Source organism: Lathyrus oleraceus, chromosome 2, assembly GCF_024323335.1.
Source record: "Lathyrus oleraceus cultivar Zhongwan6 chromosome 2, CAAS_Psat_ZW6_1.0, whole genome shotgun sequence".
NCBI lineage: Eukaryota > Viridiplantae > Streptophyta > Magnoliopsida > Fabales > Fabaceae > Lathyrus > Lathyrus oleraceus.
Genome location: NC_066580.1, coordinates 161,237,457 through 161,263,200, shown reverse-complemented (window position 1 = coordinate 161,263,200; position 25,744 = coordinate 161,237,457). Strand labels below are relative to the sequence as shown.

The 25,744-nt window shown below is 38.7% G+C and overlaps 3 protein-coding genes across 3 annotated transcripts; 2 read left to right on the top strand and 1 right to left on the bottom strand.

Annotated features, from left to right (window-relative positions):
• Positions 1-14,664: 14,664 nt before the first annotated feature.
• LOC127122414 (uncharacterized) lies at positions 14,665-15,459 on the top strand. Its single transcript, XM_051052753.1, has 2 exons — positions 14,665-14,895; positions 14,968-15,459. The coding sequence occupies exons 1-2, from the start codon at positions 14,665-14,667 to the stop codon at positions 15,457-15,459; spliced, it is 723 nt and encodes a 240-aa protein (XP_050908710.1).
• A 5,797-nt stretch (positions 15,460-21,256) lies between these two features.
• On the top strand, positions 21,257-21,607 carry LOC127122413 (uncharacterized). Its single transcript, XM_051052752.1, has one exon. It carries the CDS (start codon positions 21,257-21,259, stop codon positions 21,605-21,607), a length of 351 nt encoding a protein of 116 aa, XP_050908709.1.
• A 1,009-nt stretch (positions 21,608-22,616) lies between these two features.
• Positions 22,617-24,090, bottom strand: LOC127122412 (uncharacterized). The gene is made up of 4 exons (XM_051052751.1): positions 23,796-24,090; positions 23,362-23,504; positions 23,168-23,293; positions 22,617-22,949 (listed from the first exon to the last, which is right to left on the bottom strand). The coding sequence occupies exons 1-4, from the start codon at positions 24,088-24,090 to the stop codon at positions 22,617-22,619; spliced, it is 897 nt and encodes a 298-aa protein (XP_050908708.1).
• Between the last annotated feature and the right edge of the window lie 1,654 nt (positions 24,091-25,744).

Sequence of the window (25,744 nt, the reverse complement as noted above, 5' to 3'; positions counted from 1 at the left end):
TTTACAAGTTTGGTTTAAGAAAAGATTTTAAAAATTCATTGGCATAAGGCCAAAGTTTCTATTTTGAAATAAAGTCTAAGTTTTGAAATCACAAGCAAAGAAAGTTTTTAAAAAGGGGGAGAGATTTTGAAATTTAAGAAGTGGGAGGAGATGAAGAAACTAATCTTAAGCATAAAATTAAAAGTTAAGAGTTGAAAATATCTGACCAATGGGATGAAATCCAATAGACAAAAATGTCATATAGAAAACCCATTTTCCCTTTGGACTTTGGATCAAGCAATATCAACAAGTAATTAGTAATATGAAGATCAAGGCATCAAATAAAGATGGTCACTTCCAAGCAAATTCTACAACTAGCAGTCTTCTTTGTCTTCTCATGTACCAGATGAAATACTCCTTGATTAACTCAGAATAAGGCATTAGGCTGGAGATCAAAATAACGGTTGCATCAAGACCATGTAGCAGATGAATTTAAGTGGATCCCAATACTTGCATCAGATGAAAGCTCAAATCACAATAACTTGGTCTCAAAAATATTGGCATTGGCCAAAACCTTTTGCATATGGAATGTTGCCTAATCCTAAGTCCAAGAGTTCAGATCAAACCCAATAGTCCACACAAATATTTTTTAGGGTTTTTGTTGTTTATTAAGTATTTTAAGGTCATAAGACCACAAACACAAACAAAATACACAAATAAATATATACAATCTCAATATATGGCTCAAGTGAGCAAAGTGAAAATGACATAAACATAAACAAATTAAATGCTATGTAAATGACAAATGAATGGTAAATGATTTGGAATTAAATTGCATAAAATAAATGGGTTGAAAGTAAAAGCAATATTAACAAAAGTTATTCAAATGTTAGTTGATTAGATGTTAGTGGTGTTTTGATTTTCAATTGATTAAGTCATTCTTTGGAGAACACTCAACCATCTATTCACAAGCATGGATCCTTGAACCAAGACATCTCCCAAAGGAAGGAAAAAAGGCCAAGTTTCCACCCAATATCATGAAAGATGGGAGACTTACAATCTCACTTACTAGAATGTTATGCCAATAGGGTCAAATTTAGCTCTATGTTAAGCAATCGTAATTGGACTTATGTAGAAGTCACAACTATCTGAGGCCGGGCAATAAAAATTTAGGTGTTAATGCATGTTAGAGATTTGGTATAATGAACCAAACTCCTAAAACATACCACACACTAAAAGAAAAAAGATCAAAGGATAGACCTATCTCATTCATACTTGTATTGGTTCATCTAACACAAAGTTATTGATGAACCAATTAGCCTTAGGATCTTGAGATTTATTGGTCAATGAAAGGGATGGGAAAGAATTGGATTGAATATGAAGAGGGAGGGGAGATGAGAGAAACACAAATTGGTCATGGGAGAAATTTTATCAAATTAAAATCATTCACTCATTTGGGGAGATGAAATGTACATTTCATCAATCCCCTAAATCCAATGATTTTAACTCAACAAAAGTCAAATCAACCTTGGCCAAGGCCCAAACAGATAGTTAAACATCACAAGTCAATAAAAATGACTCAACATGATTTTTACACAATTAATCAATTAAAAGTCAAATTAAAAATGCATTTAAATTGAATTTAATTTGGTCAAAACCTGAAATCTCTTCAAAACACCAAATAAATGGCCAAGAGATTTATCCTAGGTCAAACAAGGTCAAAGGACCTTAGACAAAAAAAATCATAATTTTTGAAAAGTCGGAAGTATTTTTAAACAATTAAAAATATGCACAAAAACAATTAATTCATAAAAAATATCAAAATTAATCCAAAAAATAATTTTAATTCAGAAAATGAAAGAGGAGAATATTTAAAGATTTTTGGTGAAAGTCCCATATGTTTTGTATTAAAAATGAAATTATTATGAATTAAACAAAATAAACTAATTAAAATATAAAATCAGAAATTAAATTAAATGAGAAAAAATAAGGGCCATCAAATCTCCCTCATTAATTGAGGTGGCAGACCTGATGGCCACACGCGCGCGTTCCATCATACACTCAAGTCAACTCAATGTACATGTGGTAATGCAAAGAAATGGTCCAGATTATAACATCCAAACATGATCAGATGGCCAGGAGGTGTGCCAACACACCGCCGGAGCTAGGGCTCCGGTTATCTTCTTCAGTGACCTCCACCGGACTAGTCCAACTTTATTTCAATGGAATGGCAAACAAGGACACTATTTCAAAGAGAAAATGCTCAAGATCACAAATATGGCCTCAATTTTCTCCAATTCCAAGTATATAAAAAGATATAGGGATTTGAATTTTTAGGATCATGAACTGAGTTGCTTCGATTTGACCTTAAAGAAACTCACACTTATTTCCTACATTGGTAGGACTTCAGCCAACAAAAAATCACAAAGAATGATGAAGAATTGAGAGAGAATCGAAGAGAAGAAGTTTTTGAAAAATCACCTTCGAGTTGATTCAAATTCACTTGATCTTGATCTGGATTTGCTTGCTTTCTCTTCCTCTTGCTTGCACAAACCAATTGAGATGAAAAGGGAAGTGAATTTCTGGAGTTTGAACTTCCAAACAGAAGATGAAGTTCAAGCTCGATTTCAAAAGAAATCTTCAAAAATTCTATGCAATGGAGGGTATGTACTGGTCTAGCAAAGCTTGGGCAAGATATCCATGAAGTTCTGATCACATTGCTTCTCTATTTATGGCCATTGCATGTGTTGTTTACACACTTTCATTCAAAAGTTCAAAAATAGCAAGTTTCTTCACGAGCTATCATGGGCGTGCACAAAGCTCAAACAATCATTTGCAAAGGTCCAAAATCATGCATAGGTCATGCTGAAAGTGTTGCATTAAGCCATGCAATGCTGAATTGAATTGGATCATGAAATTCTTCCAAATGGTACCTCACATTTCACCCATGCACAAGTCCTTCATTCTTTGGCCAAATGAGATGATATTGGACTTTTTGGAAAGGTTTGATCGTGGGGAACAACTTTCATGTTGAACACGTTTTCATTTGAAGCTTGGATCATGATGAATTTGAGGTGGAAGTTTGGAAAATCAAACATGTTTGAAAATTTTCTAAGTGCCAAGTCAAATGTTCACTTCTTCCACCTTAAATAAATTTTGCTATAGACTTCAAATGGAAAAAGTTCCTTCATCAAAGTTGTACCTCTTTCAAACCTATTAAATTTTGTCACAAATTTGACCTCATTTGGATTTGGCATGAAGGAGTTATGCATTTTAGAAGTTGAGGAAAATCACTTGTTCAATGGTAATGGCCTAAAATGACCTATAATGTTTCCTCTTGGCACATGCATTTTCAAGTTGAATTTGAACTTCCTCCAAACATAAAGTTAAATTAGACATCTTGAATTTGATCATGGAATTTTAATGGCTTTCATATCATAAAAATTGAGAAAGTTATGATCTTGGGAAGTTGACCTCCAACCTAGGCTTCAGACAAAATGACCTATAATCTTTCACCAAAAAAATGACTTTCCAAGAAAAACTAGCCCTTGACCTCAACATGAAAATTGTTTGAAATGTCATTTTTAGTAACTTTGATCTTGGAATCATTTTCATATGACAAAACTTGTAGGATATAAAGTCTAGGGAACCCCAGTTTTGACCAGTTGACTTTCTCTAGTCAACCACCATGAACCATCTCGCTAGCTTGATATTCGCTTGAATATTGGGACTCATGGAGGATCATATATGTGTAGGATTATGTAATATGAAGTATCCCTTTAAATATTTGATCAAATGATGAAGAAACTTGTTGAGGAAGTCACACAAGATACCCAGATGAATTAGGGTTTCCAAGGCAAACAAGCTTTAAACTCTTGATGATTTCTTGATCAAAATGACATGTGAAGATCATAGGGATCCATATATGATGCCTAGGACCAATGTGAACCATTTCTTGATTGAACTCCTTGTATTGAGGGTCTCAAACCCTAGATATGAGCTTGATATAGCATGGGTGAGCACACACACTACCTACAAAAGTAACAAACTATACATTGACATATTTTTGATATTTTGGTTAGTAAATAATGAAAAACAAAGTATGATACAATCAAATGTGCTTGGTGATCTCTGTAACACCCTTCTAAAATACCCCAAATTATTTAATTAAAATAACAAATATGTATCTATCAGAGTAAATATGCAATTAAGGGTGTCACACAATATTTCACACTATTCATCAAAGTAGCTTGTCATGCTCATTTATTTATCAAATAAAACAGTTGCATAATACGCAGCGGATAGAGATCAAATCGATCATTCAAAACATGCAACATACTACATGTAAACTGGTTCAACAATCATTAACAACACAATTAAAATGTTCCCTCCCGATGTTACATCTATCAGAGCATGACCCACTAAGGAGACTATACTAGACTCCAAGCATTAGCTTCTACTCAACTCATTTCTCGTTACCTGAAAAATAATTGTAAGGGTGAGTTCCTCAATCGATATAATAAGCATTATAAAATATCATGTCATGTTAAGTAATTCAACACATTAATCACCCTAATCATATCACACGTTCAGTAACGGCACATCAGCCCAATTATCATACTCAATACCAACATAATTCATACTCATACTCAATGTCAACACAACCACACGTATAATATTGGAATACATCCATTCATATTATACGCCATACATACATTATGCAATGAGACTCCACACATGCGGTACCGACCATTCTTGAACATATAGTTCAAGCTCACCGATCAATCCAGATACGGCTACTAAGCTCACTAGTCCCACTCATTTGAGACCTAGTGACTCACTCACTAATTCCTCACCATGGGAATTAGCTACAGCCCCAAAGGCTATGCTATGCACACTAATCACCTAGAATGCAAACATCAACAACAAATCCACAATGATTCACTCACTAATTCCTCACCATGGGAATTAGCTACAACCCCAAGGGCTATGCTATGCACGCTAATCATCTAGCAATGCAACATCAACAACAAATCCACAATGGACATATGCTCACACTCTAAGCCATACAACAGTCCATTCACAAATACATGCATAATATATACATTCACAACATTATGCATATCATCATACATCATCGACACATGTATCAAACACCATATCATGTCAAATCATTAAACACAGTATTAGCACACTCTACTAATACCTATACTGCTCAAAACAACAGGAAATAATCCCTATTACATCATCCGCCAACATATGCCAACCATCAATTAAGTACACAACATTTAAAACACCAATTTTCCAATCTGCAACAGTGTTAACCGGTTAACGCCCTGGGTTAACCGGTTAACGCAGCACAAACACGCTTCCTGCCCAAAACTTAACAGTGTTAACCGGTTAACGCCCTGGGTTAACCGGTTAACGCAGCACAAACAGCAATATCTCAGCAATCACAACAGTGTTAACCGGTTAACACCCTGGGTTAACCGGTTAACGCAGACAAAACAACAATTTTTTACACAATACAACACAGTGTTAACTGGTTAACACCCTGGGTTAACCGGTTAACGCAAGACAGAAGCTGTTCCTGCGCTAACACAAAGCAGAATGCAGAATTCTCCGCATTTTCCGCCGTTGGGGGACTTCCGGACCTCCGATTCCAATTCCGTAAAAAGCTATACGTTCGGAAATTCACAACTAACCCAAACACAGATTCAATTACAGCCTAAACACAGTTTATCCAACATAATTTTCCAGCATTCATAATCCCAATTAGGGTCAATTCCATGGTTTATCACTACCCATTACATGCTAACCCATAATACCCATTAAACGACGATAAACCCCCCTTACCTGATTAATCCGGCAAATCTTTGAGCTCCAAGCTTTTCTCTTCTCCAACCTTTGCCCTTGCTCTTCCTCTTTGCCCTTTCTCCACTTTCCACTTTTCAGCCGCTTCTCTGTTTCACGTAAAACTCTTTTTACCAAATGGGATTCTTTTTCCTTATTTCACACTTATATATTTTCCAATTTATATTATTATCCCAATAATAATAATAATTCAATAATTCCAAAAATAATAATAATAATCCAATTATCTAATTAAATTAATAAATATATTATTAACTTAATTTAAATAATTATCATATTATTATCGGGGTGTTACAACTCTCCCCCACTAAAAGAGTTTTCGTTCTCGAAAACATACCTCAAGCGAATAACTCCGGATAAGACTCCTTCATCTGACTCTCCAGTTCCCAAGTCACATTGCCACCTGCTGGTCCTCCCCAAGCTACCTTCACCAAGGCAATCTCTTTACCCCGCAACTGCTTCAACTCTCGATCCTCGATCCTCGTAGGTGATGTTTCAACAGTCAGGTTATCTCTCACTTGTACATCATCTACTTGGACTACATGCGACGGATCATGAATGTACCTCCTCAACTGAGACACATGAAAAACCTCATGCAAATTCGCAAGCGACGGCGGTAAAGCGATACGATAGGCTACTTCCCCTATCTTCTCCAAAATCTGATAAGGACCAATAAATCGAGGTGTCAACTTCTTCGACTTCAAAGCTCGACCAACACCAGTTATCGGAGTGACACGAAGAAACACATGATCTCCCTCTTGGAACTCAAGTGACTTCCTCCTCTTGTCATGATAACTCTTCTGACGACTCTGAGCAATTCTCATCTTCTCCTGAATCATCTTAATCTTTTCCGTAGTCTGTTGAACAATCTCCGGTCCAACCACAGCACTCTCACCGGACTCATACCAACATAAAGGTGTCCGACATCTCCTACCATACAAAGCTTCAAACGGTGCCATACCAATGCTCGAATGAAAACTATTGTTGTAGGTAAACTCAATCAAAGGCAAATAACAATCCCAAGCACCTCCTTTTTCCAAAACACAAGCCCTCAAAAGATCCTCTAGTGACTGAATCGTCCTCTCAGTCTGACCATCAGTCTGCGGATGATATGCAGAACTCAATCTCAGCTTAGTTCCCAAAGCCCTCTGCAAACCTTCCCAGAACTTCGATGTAAATCTAGGATCTCTGTCCGAAACAATACTCGACGGAATACCATGCAAACTTACAATCTTCTCAATATACAACTCAGCTAATCTCTCTAACGGATAATCCATTCTGATCGGAATGAAATGAGCCGATTTCGTCAATCTGTCAACAATCACCCAAATAGCTTCAAAATTCTTAATTGTTCTCGGTAACCCAGAAACAAAATCCATACTGATACTATCCCACTTCCACTCTGGAATAGCCAACGGTTGCATTAGCCCAGACGGCTTCTGATGCTCAATCTTCGACTTCTGACAAGTCAAACAAGAATAAACAAAACTCGCAATTTCTCTTTTCATTCCCGGCCACCAAAATAACTTTTTCAAATCATGATACATCTTCGTAGCTCCAGGATGAATACTCAAGCCACTACGATGTCCTTCCTCCAGAATACTCTTCTTAAGTTCGGTAACATCCGGAATACACACCCGATTACCAAATTTCAAAACACCATTCTCGTCAACTCTGAATTCACCACCTTGACCTTGATTCACTAGAGTCAACTTATCAACCAAAAGCACATCGGATTTCTGACCCTCTCTAATCTCATCCAGAATACCACTCGTTAACTTCAACATTCCCAATTTAACACTATTGTGAGTACTCTCACACACCAAACTCAAGTCTCTAAACTGCTCAATTAAATCCAATTCTTTAACCATTAACATAGACATATGTAATGATTTCCGACTCAATGCATCAGCTACTACATTTGCTTTACCCGGATGGTAATTCAAACCAAAGTCATAATCCTTCAGAAACTCTAACCATCTCCTCTGTCTCATATTCAGCTCTTTCTGATCAAACAAATACTTTAAACTTTTATGGTCACTGAAAACCTCAAATCTTGACCCATACAAGTAATGCCTCCATAGCTTCAGAACAAATACCACAGCTGCCAACTCTAAATCGTGTGTCGGATAGTTCCTCTCATGAACCCTCAGTTGTCTCGAAGCATAAGCTATAACCTGCTTATTCTGCATCAACACACCACCTAAGCCCAACAATGAAGCATCACAGTAAACCTCAAATGATTCCGACGGACTCGGTAATATCAGAATAGGAGCAGTAGTCAACCTTCTCTTTAACTCTTGGAAACCTTCTTCACATTTTGAGTCCCAAACAAACGCTTGCCCCTTTCTAGTCAACATCGTCAACGGTAACGCCAACTTAGAAAATCCCTCAATGAACTTCCTATAATAACCAGCCAATCCAAGGAAACTTTGAATCTCAGCAACAGACTTAGGAGCTTCCCACTTAGATACCGCTTCTATCTTAGAAGGATCAACAGCAACACCACCTCTTGAAATCACATGACCAAGAAAACTAACCTCTTCTAACCAAAATTCACACTTCGACAGTTTAGCAAATAACTTCTTTTCTCGTAGAACTCCTAAAACCACTCTCAAATGCTCAGCATGCTCTTCTTCAGATTTCGAATACACCAAAATGTCATCAATAAACACCACAACAAACTTGTCTAGGTACGGATGGAGAATCCTATTCATATACTCCATAAATACTCCAGGCGCATTAGTCAAACCAAAAGGCATTACAGAATACTCATAATGTCCATACCTTGTTCTGAAAGCAGTCTTCTGAATATCCTCAGTTTTCACACGTATCTGATGATACCCAGATCTCAAATCTATCTTGCTGAACACACTCGCACCAACCAACTGATCCATCAAATCATCAATCCTCGGCAAAGGATACCGATTCTTGATCGTCACTTTATTCAGTTGCCTGTAGTCCACACACAACCTCATAGTACCTTCTTTCTTCTTAACCAATAACACTGGTGCACCCCACGGTGACACACTCGGACGAATAAATTTCTTATCCAACAGATCTTCCAACTGACTCTTCAATTCAGCTAACTCAACAGCAGACATACGGTACGGAGCCATCGATATCGGTCTAGTACCAGGTACCAAATCAATCGAGAACTCAACTTCACGCTCTGGCGGTAATTCATTCACTTCTTCTGGAAACACATCAGGAAAATCACACACCACTGCTAGATCGCAAATCACCAGTTTATCTTTAGCCTCCAAAGTCGCTAACAGCATAAACAGCTCTGCCCCATCTGCTACTGCCTCATTCACCTGCCTGGCTGATAGAAACAAACTCTTCCCTTCCTCAATCTCAGGAAAGATCACAGTCTTATCAAAACAGTTGATAGAAACTCGGTTAAACACCAACCAGTTCATACCCAAGATAACATCAATCTGCACTAGTGGGAGACACACAAGGTCTATCCCAAAATCTCTACCAAAAATACTCAAAGGACAATTTAAACAAACTGAAGTAGTAGTCACTGAACCCTTCGCAGGAGTATCAATCACCATACTACCATGCATCTCAGATATCTCTAACTTAAGTTTCACAGCACAATCCAAAGATATAAAGGAATGAGTAGCACCGGTGTCAATAATAGCTACAAGGGGAAAGCCATTAATATAACACGTACCTCGGATCAAACGATCATCTGCAAAAGTCTCAGAACCCGATAAAGCAAAGACCTTGCCTCCCGACTGGTTCTCCTTCTTCGGCTTAGGACACTGTGGACTGATATGACCCACCTCTCCACAGTTGAAACAAGTCACAGTCTTCAACCGGCACTCTGCAGCCAAATGACCACCTTTGCCACACTTGAAACACTTCATCTCAGCACTGGTACAATCATGGACACGATGTCCAGCCCGACCACATCTATAACACTTAGCAGGGGCACTAGAGTCTCCCCCACTAGGCCTCTTCATCCCACTCTGCTTCTGAAAACCTTTGCCAGCTGCATACGGTTTTCCACAATCATTCTGATTCTTGCCTTTCCTATCAACCCTCTGCTGATAGCTCTCCGCTCTGGCTTTGGAATCCTGTTCAAAAATTCTGCAACAGTCAACCAAATCAGAAAACACTCTAATCCGCTGATACCCAATAGCCTGCTTGATCTCAGGACGCAACCCGTTCTCAAACTTCACACATTTCGAAAATTCTCCAGCAGCCTCATTATAGGGAGTGTAATACTTTGAAAGCTCTATGAACTTAGCAGCATACTCAGTAACAGACCGATTGCCCTGCTTCAATTCTAAGAACTCTATCTCTTTCTTTCCTCTGACATCCTCTGGAAAGTACTTCCTCAGGAATCTCTCTCTGAACACCGCCCAAGTGATCTCAGCATTCCCAGCAGATTCCAATTCAGTGCGGGTAGCAACCCACCAATCATCTGCTTCTTCTGACAGCATATGCGTACCGAACCTGACCTTCTGGTTATCGGCACACTCAGTTACTCGAAAGATTCTCTCTATCTCCTTCAACCACTTCTGAGCACCATCTGGATCGTATGCTCCCTTGAACATTGGAGGATTGTTCTTCTGGAACTCACTCAATTGACGAGCAGCTCCCATTCCCACAACATTCGGATTCCCTCCAAGTACTCCAGCTAGCATACCCAGAGCCTCAGCAATCACAGCATCGTCTCTACCTCTTCCAGCCATCTCTATTCTGAAAACCCAACAACTAAAACAATGAGTACTGATAGGGTTACACAACACCTATCCCGTACAGGGGAAACAGAATAATTACGACTCGACTCGACCGACTATGCTCTGATACCACTAATGTAACACCCTTCTAAAATACCCCAAATTATTTAATTAAAATAACAAATATGTATCTATCAGAGTAAATATGCAATTAAGGGTGTCACACAATATTTCACACTATTCATCAAAGTAGCTTGTCATGCTCATTTATTTATCAAATAAAACAGTTGCATAATACGCAGCGGATAGAGATCAAATCGATCATTCAAAACATGCAACATACTACATGTAAACTGGTTCAACAATCATTAACAACACAATTAAAATGTTCCCTCCCGATGTTACATCTATCAGAGCATGACCCACTAAGGAGACTATACTAGACTCCAAGCATTAGCTTCTACTCAACTCATTTCTCGTTACCTGAAAAATAATTGTAAGGGTGAGTTCCTCAATCGATATAATAAGCATTATAAAATATCATGTCATGTTAAGTAATTCAACACATTAATCACCCTAATCATATCACACGTTCAGTAACGGCACATCAGCCCAATTATCATACTCAATACCAACATAATTCATACTCATACTCAATGTCAACACAACCACACGTATAATATTGGAATACATCCATTCATATTATACGCCATACATACATTATGCAATGAGACTCCACACATGCGGTACCGACCATTCTTGAACATATAGTTCAAGCTCACCGATCAATCCAGATACGGCTACTAAGCTCACTAGTCCCACTCATTTGAGACCTAGTGACTCACTCACTAATTCCTCACCATGGGAATTAGCTACAGCCCCAAAGGCTATGCTATGCACACTAATCACCTAGAATGCAAACATCAACAACAAATCCACAATGATTCACTCACTAATTCCTCACCATGGGAATTAGCTACAACCCCAAGGGCTATGCTATGCACGCTAATCATCTAGCAATGCAACATCAACAACAAATCCACAATGGACATATGCTCACACTCTAAGCCATACAACAGTCCATTCACAAATACATGCATAATATATACATTCACAACATTATGCATATCATCATACATCATCGACACATGTATCAAACACCATATCATGTCAAATCATTAAACACAGTATTAGCACACTCTACTAATACCTATACTGCTCAAAACAACAGGAAATAATCCCTATTACATCATCCGCCAACATATGCCAACCATCAATTAAGTACACAACATTTAAAACACCAATTTTCCACTCTGCAACAGTGTTAACCGGTTAACGCCCTGGGTTAACCAGTTAACGCAGCACAAACACGCTTCCTGCCCAAAACTTAACAGTGTTAACCGGTTAACGCCCTGGGTTAACCGGTTAACGCAGCACAAACAGCAATATCTCAGCAATCACAACAGTGTTAACCGGTTAACACCCTGGGTTAACCGGTTAACGCAGACAAAACAGCAATTTTTTACACAATACAACACAGTGTTAACCGGTTAACACCCTGGGTTAACCGGTTAACGCAAGACAGAAGTTGTTCCTGCGCTAACACAAAGCAGAATGCAGAATTCTCCGCATTTTCCGCCGTTGGAGGACTTCCGGACCTCCGATTCCAATTCCATAAAAAGCTATACGTTCGGAAATTCACAACTAACCCAAACACAGATTCAATTACAGCCTAAACACAGTTTATCCAACATAATTTTCCAGCATTCATAATCCCAATTAGGGTCAATTCCATGGTTTATCACTACCCATTACATGCTAACCCATAATACCCATTAAACGACGATAAACCCCCCTTACCTGATTAATCCGGCAAATCTTTGAGCTCCAAGCTTTTCTCTTCTCCAACCTTTGCCCTTGCTCTTCCTCTTTGCCCTTTCTCCACTTTCCACTTTTCAGCCGCTTCTCTGTTTCACGTAAAACTCTTTTTACCAAATGGGATTCTTTTTCCTTATTTCACACTTATATATTTTCCAATTTATATTATTATCCCAATAATAATAATAATTCAATAATTCCAAAAATAATAATAATAATCCAATTATCTAATTAAATTAATAAATATATTATTAACTTAATTTAAATAATTATCATATTATTATCGGGGTGTTACAATCTCTCCCAATGCAAACCCAATGAATAAGGGGTAAGGAGAATGTCAAGGTGTGATCCCAATGCTAATGCATATAATGAGATAACATGAGGGATCTTAGGGTCAAAATTGGGGTCTTACAGAGCCATAAGAGAATTCGCTATGCAACTCACTTGAAGATCTCTAAGGATGAAAATGGTATGGATGTATATCAAAGTCTCTACAAAAGCATGATAGGAAGTCTGCTATCTTCCACAACTAGCATACCTGATCTCACATATGTTGTAGGTGTATGCGCTAGGTGTTAGCTGGAGATTTTGACCATTAGGTTGAAGTTCTTTGAAAATATTATGTTTTGGAGAATAATATAAAAATGGATTTGTGAAGCTATTTATTAAATCCTTTTCTTGGGAGAAAGGACCTTTTTGTCGAAGCTTAAGACTTAGAAGATTTTAGGATCTCCACAAGTTCTCTTCGACATCGGCGTTTGGCAGATTCGAAGCTTCGAGCGGGAAAAATTTGAAATTCAAACGAAGTAGTTTCGTCAGGCGAACGCGTGGAAGCATCTGAGACACGTAGCGCTTGAAAATGTTGAACGTGGCAATCATTTGTGTAGAGACCGTTAGGGTCGAATTGTTATAAATAGGAGTCTTAGTTTTTAGATTTCGTGTGTTCAAATTGATATACAAAATTCACTAAAAATACTCAAAGTACTGGAGCGAGAGAAACGAGTCTTTGCTGAAAATGTATGTATGAAGAATACCATGATTACATTTCATGTTATCTTTTTAATGCAAGTTACTTAAATTAAACCATTTACTGTCTTTATTTCTATTTAAACCTTCTGTCGAATTGCCTTTATCTTCAAAGTCTTTCATCATTGCTTTTACCTTTATATTTACATTTCGTCAAACCTTTATTTCCAGCACCTTTTCAAACTTAAAACCTTTTACTTCAAGTTATTTATCTTTACTTTTGCCAATTACCTTTGTTATCTTTAAAAAAGCCTTTTTACATAATTACTGTCATTTATCCTTTATCTTTAAAGTCATAAGCCTTTAGATTTCGTTTAGAGTTTATTGTCGAAACACCTTTTACTTTGTACCATTAACGCTAGATAAAGAACCCTAATTACCATTCATAAACCTGAAACAAACTTAATAATGAATCAAATCACCATCACACTAGTTCTTGAGACACATGTTCTAGGATCAATCTAGTCGATCCTGTAGGTTACCAAGATTAATAATATTGGAGGACTAGCGGTTGTTTGTCAGAAATTACTGGTAAACAAATTGGCACGCCCAGTGGGACAGTGTCAAAAGAAATGTTAATTATAATAGTTTGCTCTACTTTTACAATACAAAATTGTTGTTATTCTTTTGAGTTAAAAAATCATAGTGTTGCATGAACCTTAAAAGTGGTAAGATAGCCAACAAATCTCAACCTATAACCAAAAGAAAATACACAAAAAAGATGGTTAATACAACCAGTCAAGGGGAACAATTTCCTCCCCATGGAACAGGCACAGCCGGAACAAGTTCGATTGATGCATCCAATGAGATCCCTAGTACACAGGCCATACCAACATCTAGATCCATGGCCTTAAATAATTCGACAACAATGCATATTATGTCAAGCGTAGTAGACATTTCTGCAAGTTCAATCCCTGGCCCATTTTCGACAATTATCGGAACCCAACCAACACCTACTACCCCTAGGCCACCGGGATTTGAGAATTTTAGGCCTTGGAGAGAATACCCATATGGAATGCCATCTACTTCCATGGCAGGACTTCAAAATAATACTTCCATATATACTTAACCCCATAATACGGTTGTTTCACCAATTCAAAATTCTGGTTCTGGCATGAACCATGTAGGTCGAAATACCCAATCACAAGGATTATCCACCCTATTACCTACCCTTACAACGAATAACCAGACAGCCTTTAGACAACAAATGGATGCTAGTAACCATGATATGGTAGGAGTTCTTGCTAGAGAAATGAATACCATTTTTTCTCCCCTAATACAGAATGTAAATAGGACTAACAATGATAATGCCCAAACATACCAACAACTGTCAGCGCAGATGGGACGCATAGCAGATTTCCTAGGCACCCCTCAGTCCTCTGTTCGACGCAGACCAAACCAAGTTATAATCCAGGAAGAAGAACCAACTATAAATCAGGTTGGACCACCTAGACAAGCGCCTGACGAAAGGGTCATGGGGGCAAGATTATAACAACAACCAATTCGACAGGAAGTCCCTGAAGAACAACCTAGGAGAGTAATGATGGTTAATAGAGACCAGGATGCAGACGAAGTAATTCATAGGGTTAGGCGAGAAAACATGATGGAAAATAACTTAACTACTATGATAGAGAGAATCATGGCCCAAAATGGTCTGAATACAGGACTTCGACGGCCAAATTATACCTCTCCTTTATCAGAATACGTCCTACAAACTGAATTACCAAGGGGTTGTAAAATCCCTAAGTTCACCAAATTCTCAGGGGACACTAGTGAATCCACTATAGAACACATAGCCAGATACATGATTGAGGCAGGGGATTTGGCGAACAGTGAGAACCTAAGAATGAAATATTTCCCTAGTTCTTTAACGAAGAAAGCCTTCACGTGGTTTACAACTTTGCCACCAAATTCCATAGATACTTGGCCTCATTTGGAGAGATTATTTCATGAAAATTTCTACATGGGCCAAACTAAGATAAGTCTTATTAGCCAGTATTAAAAGAAAATTCATTGAACCTATAGATGATTATCTGAATAGGTTCCGTTTGTTGAAATCTAGATGCTTTACAGTAGTGCCTGAACATGAATTGGTCGAAATGGCCGCTGGAGGGTTAGACTATTCCATTAGGAAAAAGTTAGATACCCAGTATCTAAGAGATATGGCCCAATTAGCAGACAAGGTTCGACAGGTCGAACGTTTAAAAGCTGAAAAGGCCAGAGCGAATAAGAATTATAAGAAAGAAAGGGTTGCTTATGTCGAAGTCGAAGATGAGGAGTCTGAAATCTCTAATGACCCTTATGGTCTCGAGGAATTCGAAGTAGATTTGGCTGAATTAAAAGAAGCACCACCTTATGCTTGTAAATTACTTACACCTTCGAATGGCAGGAACCCTGTCGAAACTGAAAAGAATGATAGATTTCCTAAAAAGACTTACACATTTGATGTTACCAAATGTGATGAAATCTTCGATTTATTAGTAAAAGATGGCCAAATGATAGTGCCTCCTAATACCAAAATTCCTCCGTTAGAACAACGGAAGAAAAGAGGCTTCTGTAAATATCACAATTTTTTAGGCCATAAAACCTCACAATGCTTTCTTTTCAAGGATCTTATTCAGAATGCAATTAAGGATGGTCGCCTCAAGTTCGCTAAGAGGGGGAGAAACTAGATGAAGGTTGACGCTGACCCCCTCAACATTGCTGACACAAATTATGCTGAACCTGTCGAAATCAACATGATTGACATGGTGGAAGTGGAGGTTGTGAAGGAAACAGGAACTAAAGGCTATGTGCTAGTTGGAAAGAAGGCTACTGATGACCTAAATAATGATATTCCCTTTGGAATTTCTGTCGAAGGTGAACAGGTTGCTGATGTCGAACCAAAGGCCACTGAAGGTCTTAATGGGAAGGCAACTGAGGCTACTGAGGGCCTAAGGAAGAAATTTGAGGAAATTTCAATCGCTGATGGCGCCAATCTAGGTGTCAACATGGTGGATCTAAACCCCCCCCCCCCCCAGAGATGGAGGAAGTGGAGAGGTGTCTGAAGATAGAGCAAGAGGGAATGCAGTTTGGCTATCCCAAAGCCAATGAGAGCCTACGTGAATACCTTTGGAGGTGTCACAAAAGAAGTTTTGACATGTTGTTGTGCCCAAGGTGTAGCATCATGATGTGTCGAAGGGTGACTGAGGACTATGAAAGATGGCAACAAACTAAGACTGAGAGAAATTGGAGAAAGGAAAGCCAACTACTGAATATGTACATATTCGACAAGAGGGGAATTCCTAGGAGACAAGACAGCCCTCACCCAAGGGCGAAAAGAGTTATGTTTAAGCTTCCGGCAGAAGTCCCTGAGGACAAATGGACTCAGGTGGGGTCAAAGAAGGGAAAGTGGAAAAGTTTTGAGGATGGAGGAAGAACCTCTTGGGCTTATAGAAAACAGTTCCAGGCATCTAAGAGAGAGGCTATCAGACTGGAGAACTACAAAGGAAAGAATCCCATGTCAAGGTCCCAATGGAGAAGACATCAGAGGTTGAGGAAGGCTGAAAGAGAGATGACTTCGAGGGAGATTGGAGAATCCAGCAACAGCAAGGTCCCCTCAAATGTTACAAATTCAACCAAACCCCCTGTAGGAAGGAAGTTGTTTTCATCTGAAAACAAAAACACAAATCAGAAAGTTTAGGAGGAACAAATAAGGGAGGAAGAAATGCTCACTGACGACTTTGAGTCCAGCGGAGTGTCATCGGTTAATATAAATTGCAATATGGTATCAATTCTGCCATACGAATATAATCAGGAGACGGAGATTGAAGACAGTGAGGAAGCAGATGCTGTGGAGATGGCGAAGCATAAACCTGTGTGTTACTATGTTCTCAACAATGGCGCTGTCAAAGAGCAGAATGCTCTTTTTGAAAGGCCTCACCAAGGGATGCAGAACCATCTCAAGCCCCTATACATTAGAGATAAAGTTGAACATGTGGGGGTGAATAAAGTTTTGGTGGACGGAGGAGCAGCATTCAATCTGATGCCTCAGTTCATGTTAAAAAAGATAAGTATGTTCGATACTGATGTTAAACCTCACAATATGGTATTTTCGAACTATGAGGGTAAGATAGGGCAGACTCTGGGTGTCATACAAGTAGATCTGATTGTTGGATCAATCACAAGACCAATAATGTTCATGGTGATACCTGCGAAGGCGAATTACAACTTGCTGCTAGGAAGGGAATAGATCCATGGAATAGGGGAAGTTCCTTCGACCATGCATCAGAGGGTATCCATCTAGAGAGAAGATGGTGTAGTAGAAAATGTTGAAGCTGACCCAAGTTACTTCATGGCGGAAGTGAACCATGTAGATAAGAAGAACTTCGACAGGAACTTGGCTCATATAGGACCATGCCACCCAGCTGAAGACATCTACTCCCCAAATAAAAATGCTTTGAATTTCTTGACTCTACATCCCAATGGCTTTCACTAGGATAGGGAAATTATGGGGGACCCAGAAGAAGGGGAATCATCTGAAGTACGGCCAACAGACTGAGATAAAGACCTGGATTATACCTGAGTCTTCTTTTTTCGAAACGATTTCGGCCTACATGGCTGAGAACAAAAGAAAAGCGGCTCTCGAAGCCGAGATAACTAACATGGCTGACGAAGCCACATATGGTGAAATTTATAATGCAGGACCTGGGAAGTACTTTAAACCAAAACCCCCTGACGAACAGGTGCCTATGCAATTAACAGACCAGAGGTTAGATGCCATCTATGACGAAGAGCCTCTAGGATTCGAAAAAGATCCAGTGACGTCGAGTGCTAATATGTTAGCGCAAGATCCCCTTGAAGAAATTGATCTTGGAGATGGGAGCACAAAAAGAATCACCTACATCAGCACTAAACTGGACCCCAAGTTGAAAGTAAGAGTAATTGAACTGCTAAGAGAAAACAAAGACTGCTTTGCTTGGGACTACGACGAGATGCCTGGTTTGAAGAGGGAACTTGTCAAATTGAAGTTACCTATCAAGGATGGCAAGAAGCCCATCAAGCAGACTCCAAGGAGATTCGCCCCAGAGATCCTCTCAAAGATCAAAAAAGAGGTCGAAAGACTTCTTCGATGCAATTTCATCAGGACCACAAGGTATGTCGAATGGATTGCAAACATAGTTCTTGTAATTAAGAAAAATGGCTCTTTAAGAGTATGTATAGATTTTCGTGATCTAAATGCAGCAACTCCAGAAGATGAGTATCCAATGCCTGTGGCAGAGATGCTGGTTGACTCAGCTGCAGGCTATGAATATCTTAGCATGCTTGATGGATATTCTGGCTATAACCAGATTTTCATTGCTGAAGAGGATGTTTCTAAAACAGCCTTTCGATGTCCAGGGGAAATAGGCACTTATGAATGGATAGTTATGCCCTTTGGTTTAAAAAATGTTGGGGCAACATACCAGCGAGCAATGAATTATATATTCCATGATTATATAGAGACATTTATGCAGGTTTATATAGATGATATTGTGATAAAATCTATATCAGACGAAAATCATCTAACCCATCTCAGCCAATCATTCAAAAGAATGAGAAAACATGGCTTAAAGATGAATCCTCTTAAATGTGCATTCTTTGTGCAGGCTGGAGATTTTCTGGGCTTTGTGGTCCATAAAAAGGGGATAGAAATCAATAAGAATAAGACGAAGGCTATTATGGAGACCAAAGCACCATCAACTAAGAAAGAATTGCAATCATTATTAGGAAAGATAAACTTCCTGAGAAGATTCATCTCAAACTTAAGTGGTAGAACTCAAGCCTTCTCTCCCCTCCTACGCCTGAAACAAGGGAAGTTCGAATGGAATGATGAACATCGAAAGGCATCCGACAAGATCAAGCATTATCTGACGAATCCTCCTATCTTGTCACCACCATGTGGAAAGAAGCCTATGAGATTGTATATATCAGCTTCCGACACTACTATAGGTAGCATGTTAGCACAAGAGAATGAAGATGGCGTCGAAAGAGCCATTTATTATCTTAGTAGGGTTTTAAATGATGCAGAAACTAGATACACTTCAATAGAAAAGTTGTGTCTTTGTTTGCATTTCTCTTGTACTAAACTCAAGTATTATATAAAACCTATTGATTTATACATCTCTTCACACTTTGATGTCATTAAGTATATGTTATCGAAGCCAATAATGCACAGTCGAATTGGCAAATGGGCACTAGCCCTCACTGAATACTCTTTAGCCTTTACGCCTTTAAGGGAAATGAAGGGACAAATAGTATCAGACTTTATTGTAGACCATGCAGTGGTCGAAAGTCCTCAACTTCAAGTTGAGTTAAAACCTTGGAGATTATTCTTCGACGGTTCCACTCATAAGGATGGAAGTGGAGTTGGGATCATGATAATTTCTCCTGATGGAATTCAAACAAAACTCAAATATAGAATCGAAGGTCCCCTTTGTTCTAACAACGAAGCAGAATATGAAGCCCTTATTGCAGGACTTGAGGCTTTGTTGGAATTGGGGGCAACTAGGGTCGAAATTAAAGGAGACTCAGAATTAGTAATTAAGCAACTAACGAAAGAGTACAAATGTATAAAAGAAAATTTGATTATGTACTTCGTCATTGCAAATAGGTTGCTCAAAAATTTTGAAAATATAGACATAAAACATGTTCCTAGAATAAAAAACCAAGAAGCTAATGACTTAGCACAAATAGCTTCAGGGTATAGAATTTCAAAAGAGAAGCTAGAGGAACTTGTCGAAGTAAGAGGAAAAACAATGGCTACCAGATTGTCTCCGACAGATTTGGAAAGCACTCAGTTAGGATATGCTAACAAAGAAGAGTTTGAAGTACTGGCCATTGATACCTTAATGGATACAGATTGGAGGAATCCAATTATTAATTATCTCAAGGACCCTTCGATAGATACAGAAAGAAAAACCAAGTACAGGGCTTTATCTTATGTTTTGATGGGGAATGAATTATTCAAGAAACCCCCTGAAGGGATCCTGTTGAAATGTTTAGGAGAAAACGAGGCATACTTAGCATTATCTAGTGAACATAGTGGAGCCTGTGGAGCACACCAGGCAGGCCATAAGATGAAATGGTTGCTTTTCAGGTATGGAATGTATTGGCCCACCATGTTAAAAGATTGTATAGAGTTTGCTAAGGGTTGCCAAGAATGTCAAGTACATGCAGGAATTCAACATGCTCCTGCAAGTGAGCTTCATGCAATTATCAAGCCTTGGCCTTTCAGAGGTTGGGCATTAGATCTAATTAAGGAAATTCGACCTACTTCATCCAAAGGTCAAAAGTACATCCTTGTAGGAATTGACTATTTCACTAAATGGGTCGAAGCAGTACCTTTAGTAAATGTGGATCAAGAAACTTTCATTGAATTCATTCAAAGGCAAATATTATATAGATTTGGGATCCCAGAAAGTATAACAACAGATCAAGGATCAGTTTTTACTGGTCGAAAGATGCAAGAATTTGCAAAGGAAATAGGTTTCAAATTATTAACATCCACACCCTATTATGCTCAAGCCAATGGGCAAGTCGAAGCAGCCAATAAAGTAATAATTGGTTTAATAAAAAAGCATGTAGGGAAGAAGTCAAAAAATTGGCACAAAACTTTAGATCAAGCACTTTGGGCTTGTCGAACCTCCCCTAAAGAAGCTACTAACACTACACCTTTCCAACTTACATTTGGACATGATGCAGTATTACCTGTCGAACTCTACTTGCAATCAGTGTGAATCCAAAGACAATGAGAAATTCCATCTGACCTATATTGGGAAATGATGATGAATGAACTGATTGATTTGGACGAAGAAAGGTTGCATGCATTAGAAGTATTAAGAAGACAGAAGGAGAGGGTAGCAAGAGCATACAATAAGAGGTTCAAAGGTAAAACTTTCATTATGAATGATTTAGTTTGGAAAGTTATATTACCTATGGATCGAAAGAATAAAACATTAGGAAAATGGTCTCCACATTGGGAACGACCTTTTCGAATTTTAAAAGCATTTTCAAATAATGCATATGAAATAGAAGAACTAGCAGAGGATCGAAGAATCCTAAAAGTAAATGGGAAATACTTAAAGAAGTATAAACCATTTGTGCATGAAGTTAAAATCATAACAACGTAGTAAGCAAAGAACTATCATAGCCAAGATGATGAATATATTTAAAACTTCAAATTTTGCCAAGATGGCTTTATCTTAATCGAATTACAAACAAACAAAAGTCGAATAGAATGAATACAAGTGAAAATCAGAAAGGGATAGTGGCCTTCATCAGGTCATACTTTATCTTCGCCAAGCTTATCTTGTACTGAACAACAGCTTGAACCCCTTTGAGGCGTGCAATATCTTCATTCATAGCAGTAGCCTTTTCAACGTGATCTACGCTCTGCTTCGCCAGATTATCAGCTTCAGTACTATCCAAGCCTTGGATAGCAGCCTGCTTCGCCTTAGCATAAGAAATCTTCTTCTGCAATTCTTCAATGTGAGATTCCCAGAGTTGTATCGAAGCAGTATAGGTGTCGAATTCTGCTTGGGCTGATTTTCTGGAAGCGGCTAACTCCTCAGAGGCTTTTGAAGTTCGAAGGGCGTTATCAAACTCAGTAGCTTGAGCTTGTTCAGTTGATTGAAGCTTTGCTTTGGCATCCACCTCCCTATGGTATTCAGCACAAACTTGGTCAATGAGGTTCTGGATGTCGATAAGGGCTTCACCTATATCAGTGGGGCAAGCAGTGATGTTGATCTTGCTTATCAGCTTCTTTATGCCAAAGCTTGCTCCCACATCCTTCTTCAATTCTTCAAAGAGATCTACATCAAAAACAGCCTTCTTCACCTGCTTAAGGAGTTCGTCATATGATGCTTCGTTTGCACTAGCACCAGAAAGGGTCGAAGCTCCAGAAATGCTTTTTTCTGAAGAAGATTCTCTTTGAGCCATTATCAACCTTACATAATTGAGGGGATCATTTTGTTTCAAAGCATTTTTCTCCTCCTCAGTAAGTGATATAGGCGAATTCTGGATTGTGGATGATCGAACATTAGTTCGATCTGGGACTGTTTCGACAGTAGCATCATCAGTTCCAGTCTGATTTCCTTCAGGATCGGCTTCTCCCTCACTCATGTCTTCATCTTGGTGAAACTACCCCTCAATCTCATCAAAATCCTGATCATCTTCGTCAACGTAATCTGAAGGGAACGTAACTCTTGGAGGAGAGTTACTGGGAGTATCCTCAGAATCTTCTTTCTCTTCTGAATCCTTCTCTTCATCTTGCTTCGAATCTTTTTTACCATCTTCGCTAGGAGAAGAGGTTTCTTGTTCGTTCTGGACATTATCTGCTTCGAGATTTTGTGCTCCAGTCAAAGATCCTTTGTTTTGAACAGCACCGCTGATTGTCGGAGGAGGAAATGGATTCATATCGCTCGAAGGATCACTCTGATTGGCAGTAGAGATGAGGGGAGTAGTAGGTTTTCCCTGAAAACAAAGTGTTAGAATAAAAAAGAAGTTTATTGAAAGATAAAAGATTCAGGATAGAAGTTCACCTGTTGAGCCTCAGGGTCGGAAGCATTACTCCTAATGTGCTCCAGCACTGTGCCACCAGAGGGCTGAGATTGAGTTTCCTTTGAAGGAGGAGGGAGAATCTTGATTTCGACACCTTATTGATTGGTTGTTTGGTAAGAGGAAACAGTTGCCTTATTCTTTTTCTGTTTCTTCTCAAGTGGAGTTGGAGGAGTTTCTTCTTCATCTTCTTCGACAAGGGTTGCACTTTCAGTTGGGACTTTTCTTTTCTTTGGCATTAAAGGAGGCTTGCCACTACCCTGAAAGAAGGAAATTATAAACAGTTAGAAAAATACGAAAGAGACAAAGAAGTTATTTGATGTAATACCTTTGAACTCTTCTTTGTTTTTTCTGGAGCAGCATCCTTGGCAGAAGAAGCTCCCTGGCTCGAAGAGGTAGTTGGCTTAGAAGCAGTATTCGAACTAGCTTTCGCCACAGGCTTCTCTTTCTTCACCACCTTCCTTTCAACAGCTAAAGAAGAATGTGAGTTAGTCGAAACATGCAATGTTTAAAAGATTAGCAAAAGACGAAAGGGAGTTGTAAAACCAAGAAATCCAAACATTCCACACCTTCACATGTCGGAGAGGTAATTCTCACTACATCCAAGTCAAAGTGAAGAAAGCCTTTGAAACTGTCTAAGGTATGTTTGGTTGCAACTACTCTTTTAGTAGGTCTTTGTTGGTCATTTTTCAGTTCATTAAAAATGTTCCCACATGTGAACCAATCTGGGTAAGGGGGAAAATGACAAAGCAAAGTCTGCACTGGGTAAATTTGGAAATTTGGGTGGTTCGAACTCAAAGGCCAAATCATATTTAAATTCAGGTTTTACATCTTTGGGAAATTTCATTTTGGCAACTCGTTTTTCAAATTTCTCTTTTAAAACTGGTGATGCGAAACAGACGGTTCGAACAAGTTCCATTGGGTTATATACAGTTTCAAAGTACTTTTGGAATGCTTGGATTTCTTCAGAATGTGTAAGCTTACCCTTGTAGACATTTTCCGGCAAAGATGAAAAGGCCTTCGTTAGACGTTCCTTGATTTCAGCAGTAGTAAACATGTTCTTGGAATAGAAATCTGTCCACCAAGTGGCGAACCCATTGGTAGAGTGGAATTATGGTTGGTATGCTATTAAGTGAAATTCAGCAAAGTTTGCATGGAATTCCTTGTGTGTTACAATGTCTCGAGCGCTCCAATCAGTCCCTGCACAACATATCTCACGCTTTTGATTGAATAAAGAGACAGGAATGAGTTGACACAACCCAAATTGTCGAGAGACAAAATTAGGTTGGTAAGCCAACAAGCAAACATGGCTCTTTACTGGAAAGATCCTTGAAACAAGCAGCCTTGGGAAAAGAAATGCACGCCATATATCTTCGATCTCTGTGTTGGCGTCCTTAACAGCATCTTCAAGCAAAGTAGTGAACCAGGAAGGACCATGGTTTCGACTGGCAAATGGAGCCATCGAAGGAGAGAAATTGTGACGCTTCGAGAACATCAGGGTATATTTGGTGAGGGAAGTTTGCAGATTGTAAACATCATCAACTGGAGTCAACTGAAGGAGTTTGGTGCCTTCAATGCTTCGATTTACTATCTCTAGGGCATTTTCATCAACATTTCCATGTGTTGGCAAAGAGGGTTCGAAGGTGGCATTGAGCCACAACTGAAGAAGCCAATAAGGCCCAGATAGTAATAAGTTTGCATCAGCTTTATACTCCTTTAACTTGGCACTAGCAGACCGTAGACTCTCATACAAACTAGCCAATAGAAGTTCACTTAAACACACCTTTCGACCAGCGTGCAATTGATTAGCAAGTGTTAGAAATCTCTTTGCAACTTGCAGAGATTTACAGCAGAAGAAAAACTTGGATAACCACAGACCCAAGAACGCTATATGTTCTATGTCGGAAACTTCTTCCCCATCAGCATGATATAAACTAATATAAGTGTTGAGCGAAGCATTCTTGACGTTAAAGTCAATTAAGTTTTCGCAGTCTTGATAGGGGTCGAAAGTTTCTCCTGTCGGAGGGAGTCCAGAAATAGCAGCTACGTCAAAGAGCGTAGGAGTTATCATTCCACATGGGAGATGAAAAGTATTATACGTACTATCCCAGAAATACAGACTAGATAGTAATAAAGGTTGGCAGTAGCTAAACCCTAATTTCAACATCTGAATCAGGTCGAAAATGCCCAATTCTTTCCAAAATTGAGCTTTCTTTTTCTCAACTTTCGTCAACAAGCTAAATAAGATTTGTCTAAAGTTGGACAAGAACGAAAGGGTCTAAAACTATCAGTAATATAATCTAGTTGAAAAGCCTCTCTTTCTACACTAGGAGCTGAAGAGGTATCATCAGAGGTTTTTTCCTTAGCAGACTTAGTGGATTTTTGGACTGAATCTTCAGCATTTCTAGAGGAAACAGTTTTGTTTGCTATGGGTTTTGTAGTGTGATAACAAGGAAAAAAATCTACGCATTTCTCTAAATGTCCTTCAGGAACTAATGGGCCTAAAAATCCTAAAGTATTTCCAGAAAGTAAAGAGGGAATCATTACCTGGGAAGCATATATTGCTTTCTGTTCTTTGATGAGTTTTGGAGGAGTAATGTACTCCCGATTCCCAACAATTATGATTCTGCTTGTTGGAATATTTTGAGAAGCAGGACTCTTTGAAGATCCAGCGCCTTTAATGTTCTTTGATTTCTTCTGTTGTTTATCAA

Excerpts from the sequence above, each read along its gene's own strand:
- LOC127122414 (XM_051052753.1), top strand. The coding sequence starts at position 14,665 with ATGGATGCTAGTAACCATGATATGGTAGGAGTTCTTGCTAGAGAAATG. Across the intron at positions 14,896-14,967 it reads AAGAACCAACTATAAATCAG|GAAGTCCCTGAAGAACAACC; the intron begins GTTGGACCACCT and ends CCAATTCGACAG.
- LOC127122413 (XM_051052752.1), top strand. The coding sequence starts at position 21,257 with ATGATGATGAATGAACTGATTGATTTGGACGAAGAAAGGTTGCATGCA.
- LOC127122412 (XM_051052751.1), bottom strand. The coding sequence starts at position 24,090 with ATGTTTACTACTGCTGAAATCAAGGAACGTCTAACGAAGGCCTTTTCA. Across the intron at positions 23,505-23,795 it reads CAAATTTCCAAATTTACCCA|CTGTTGAAAGGAAGGTGGTG; the intron begins GTGCAGACTTTG and ends ATTCTTCTTTAG. Across the intron at positions 22,950-23,167 it reads AGAAACAGAAAAAGAATAAG|GGAAAACCTACTACTCCCCT; the intron begins GCAACTGTTTCC and ends CTTTGTTTTCAG.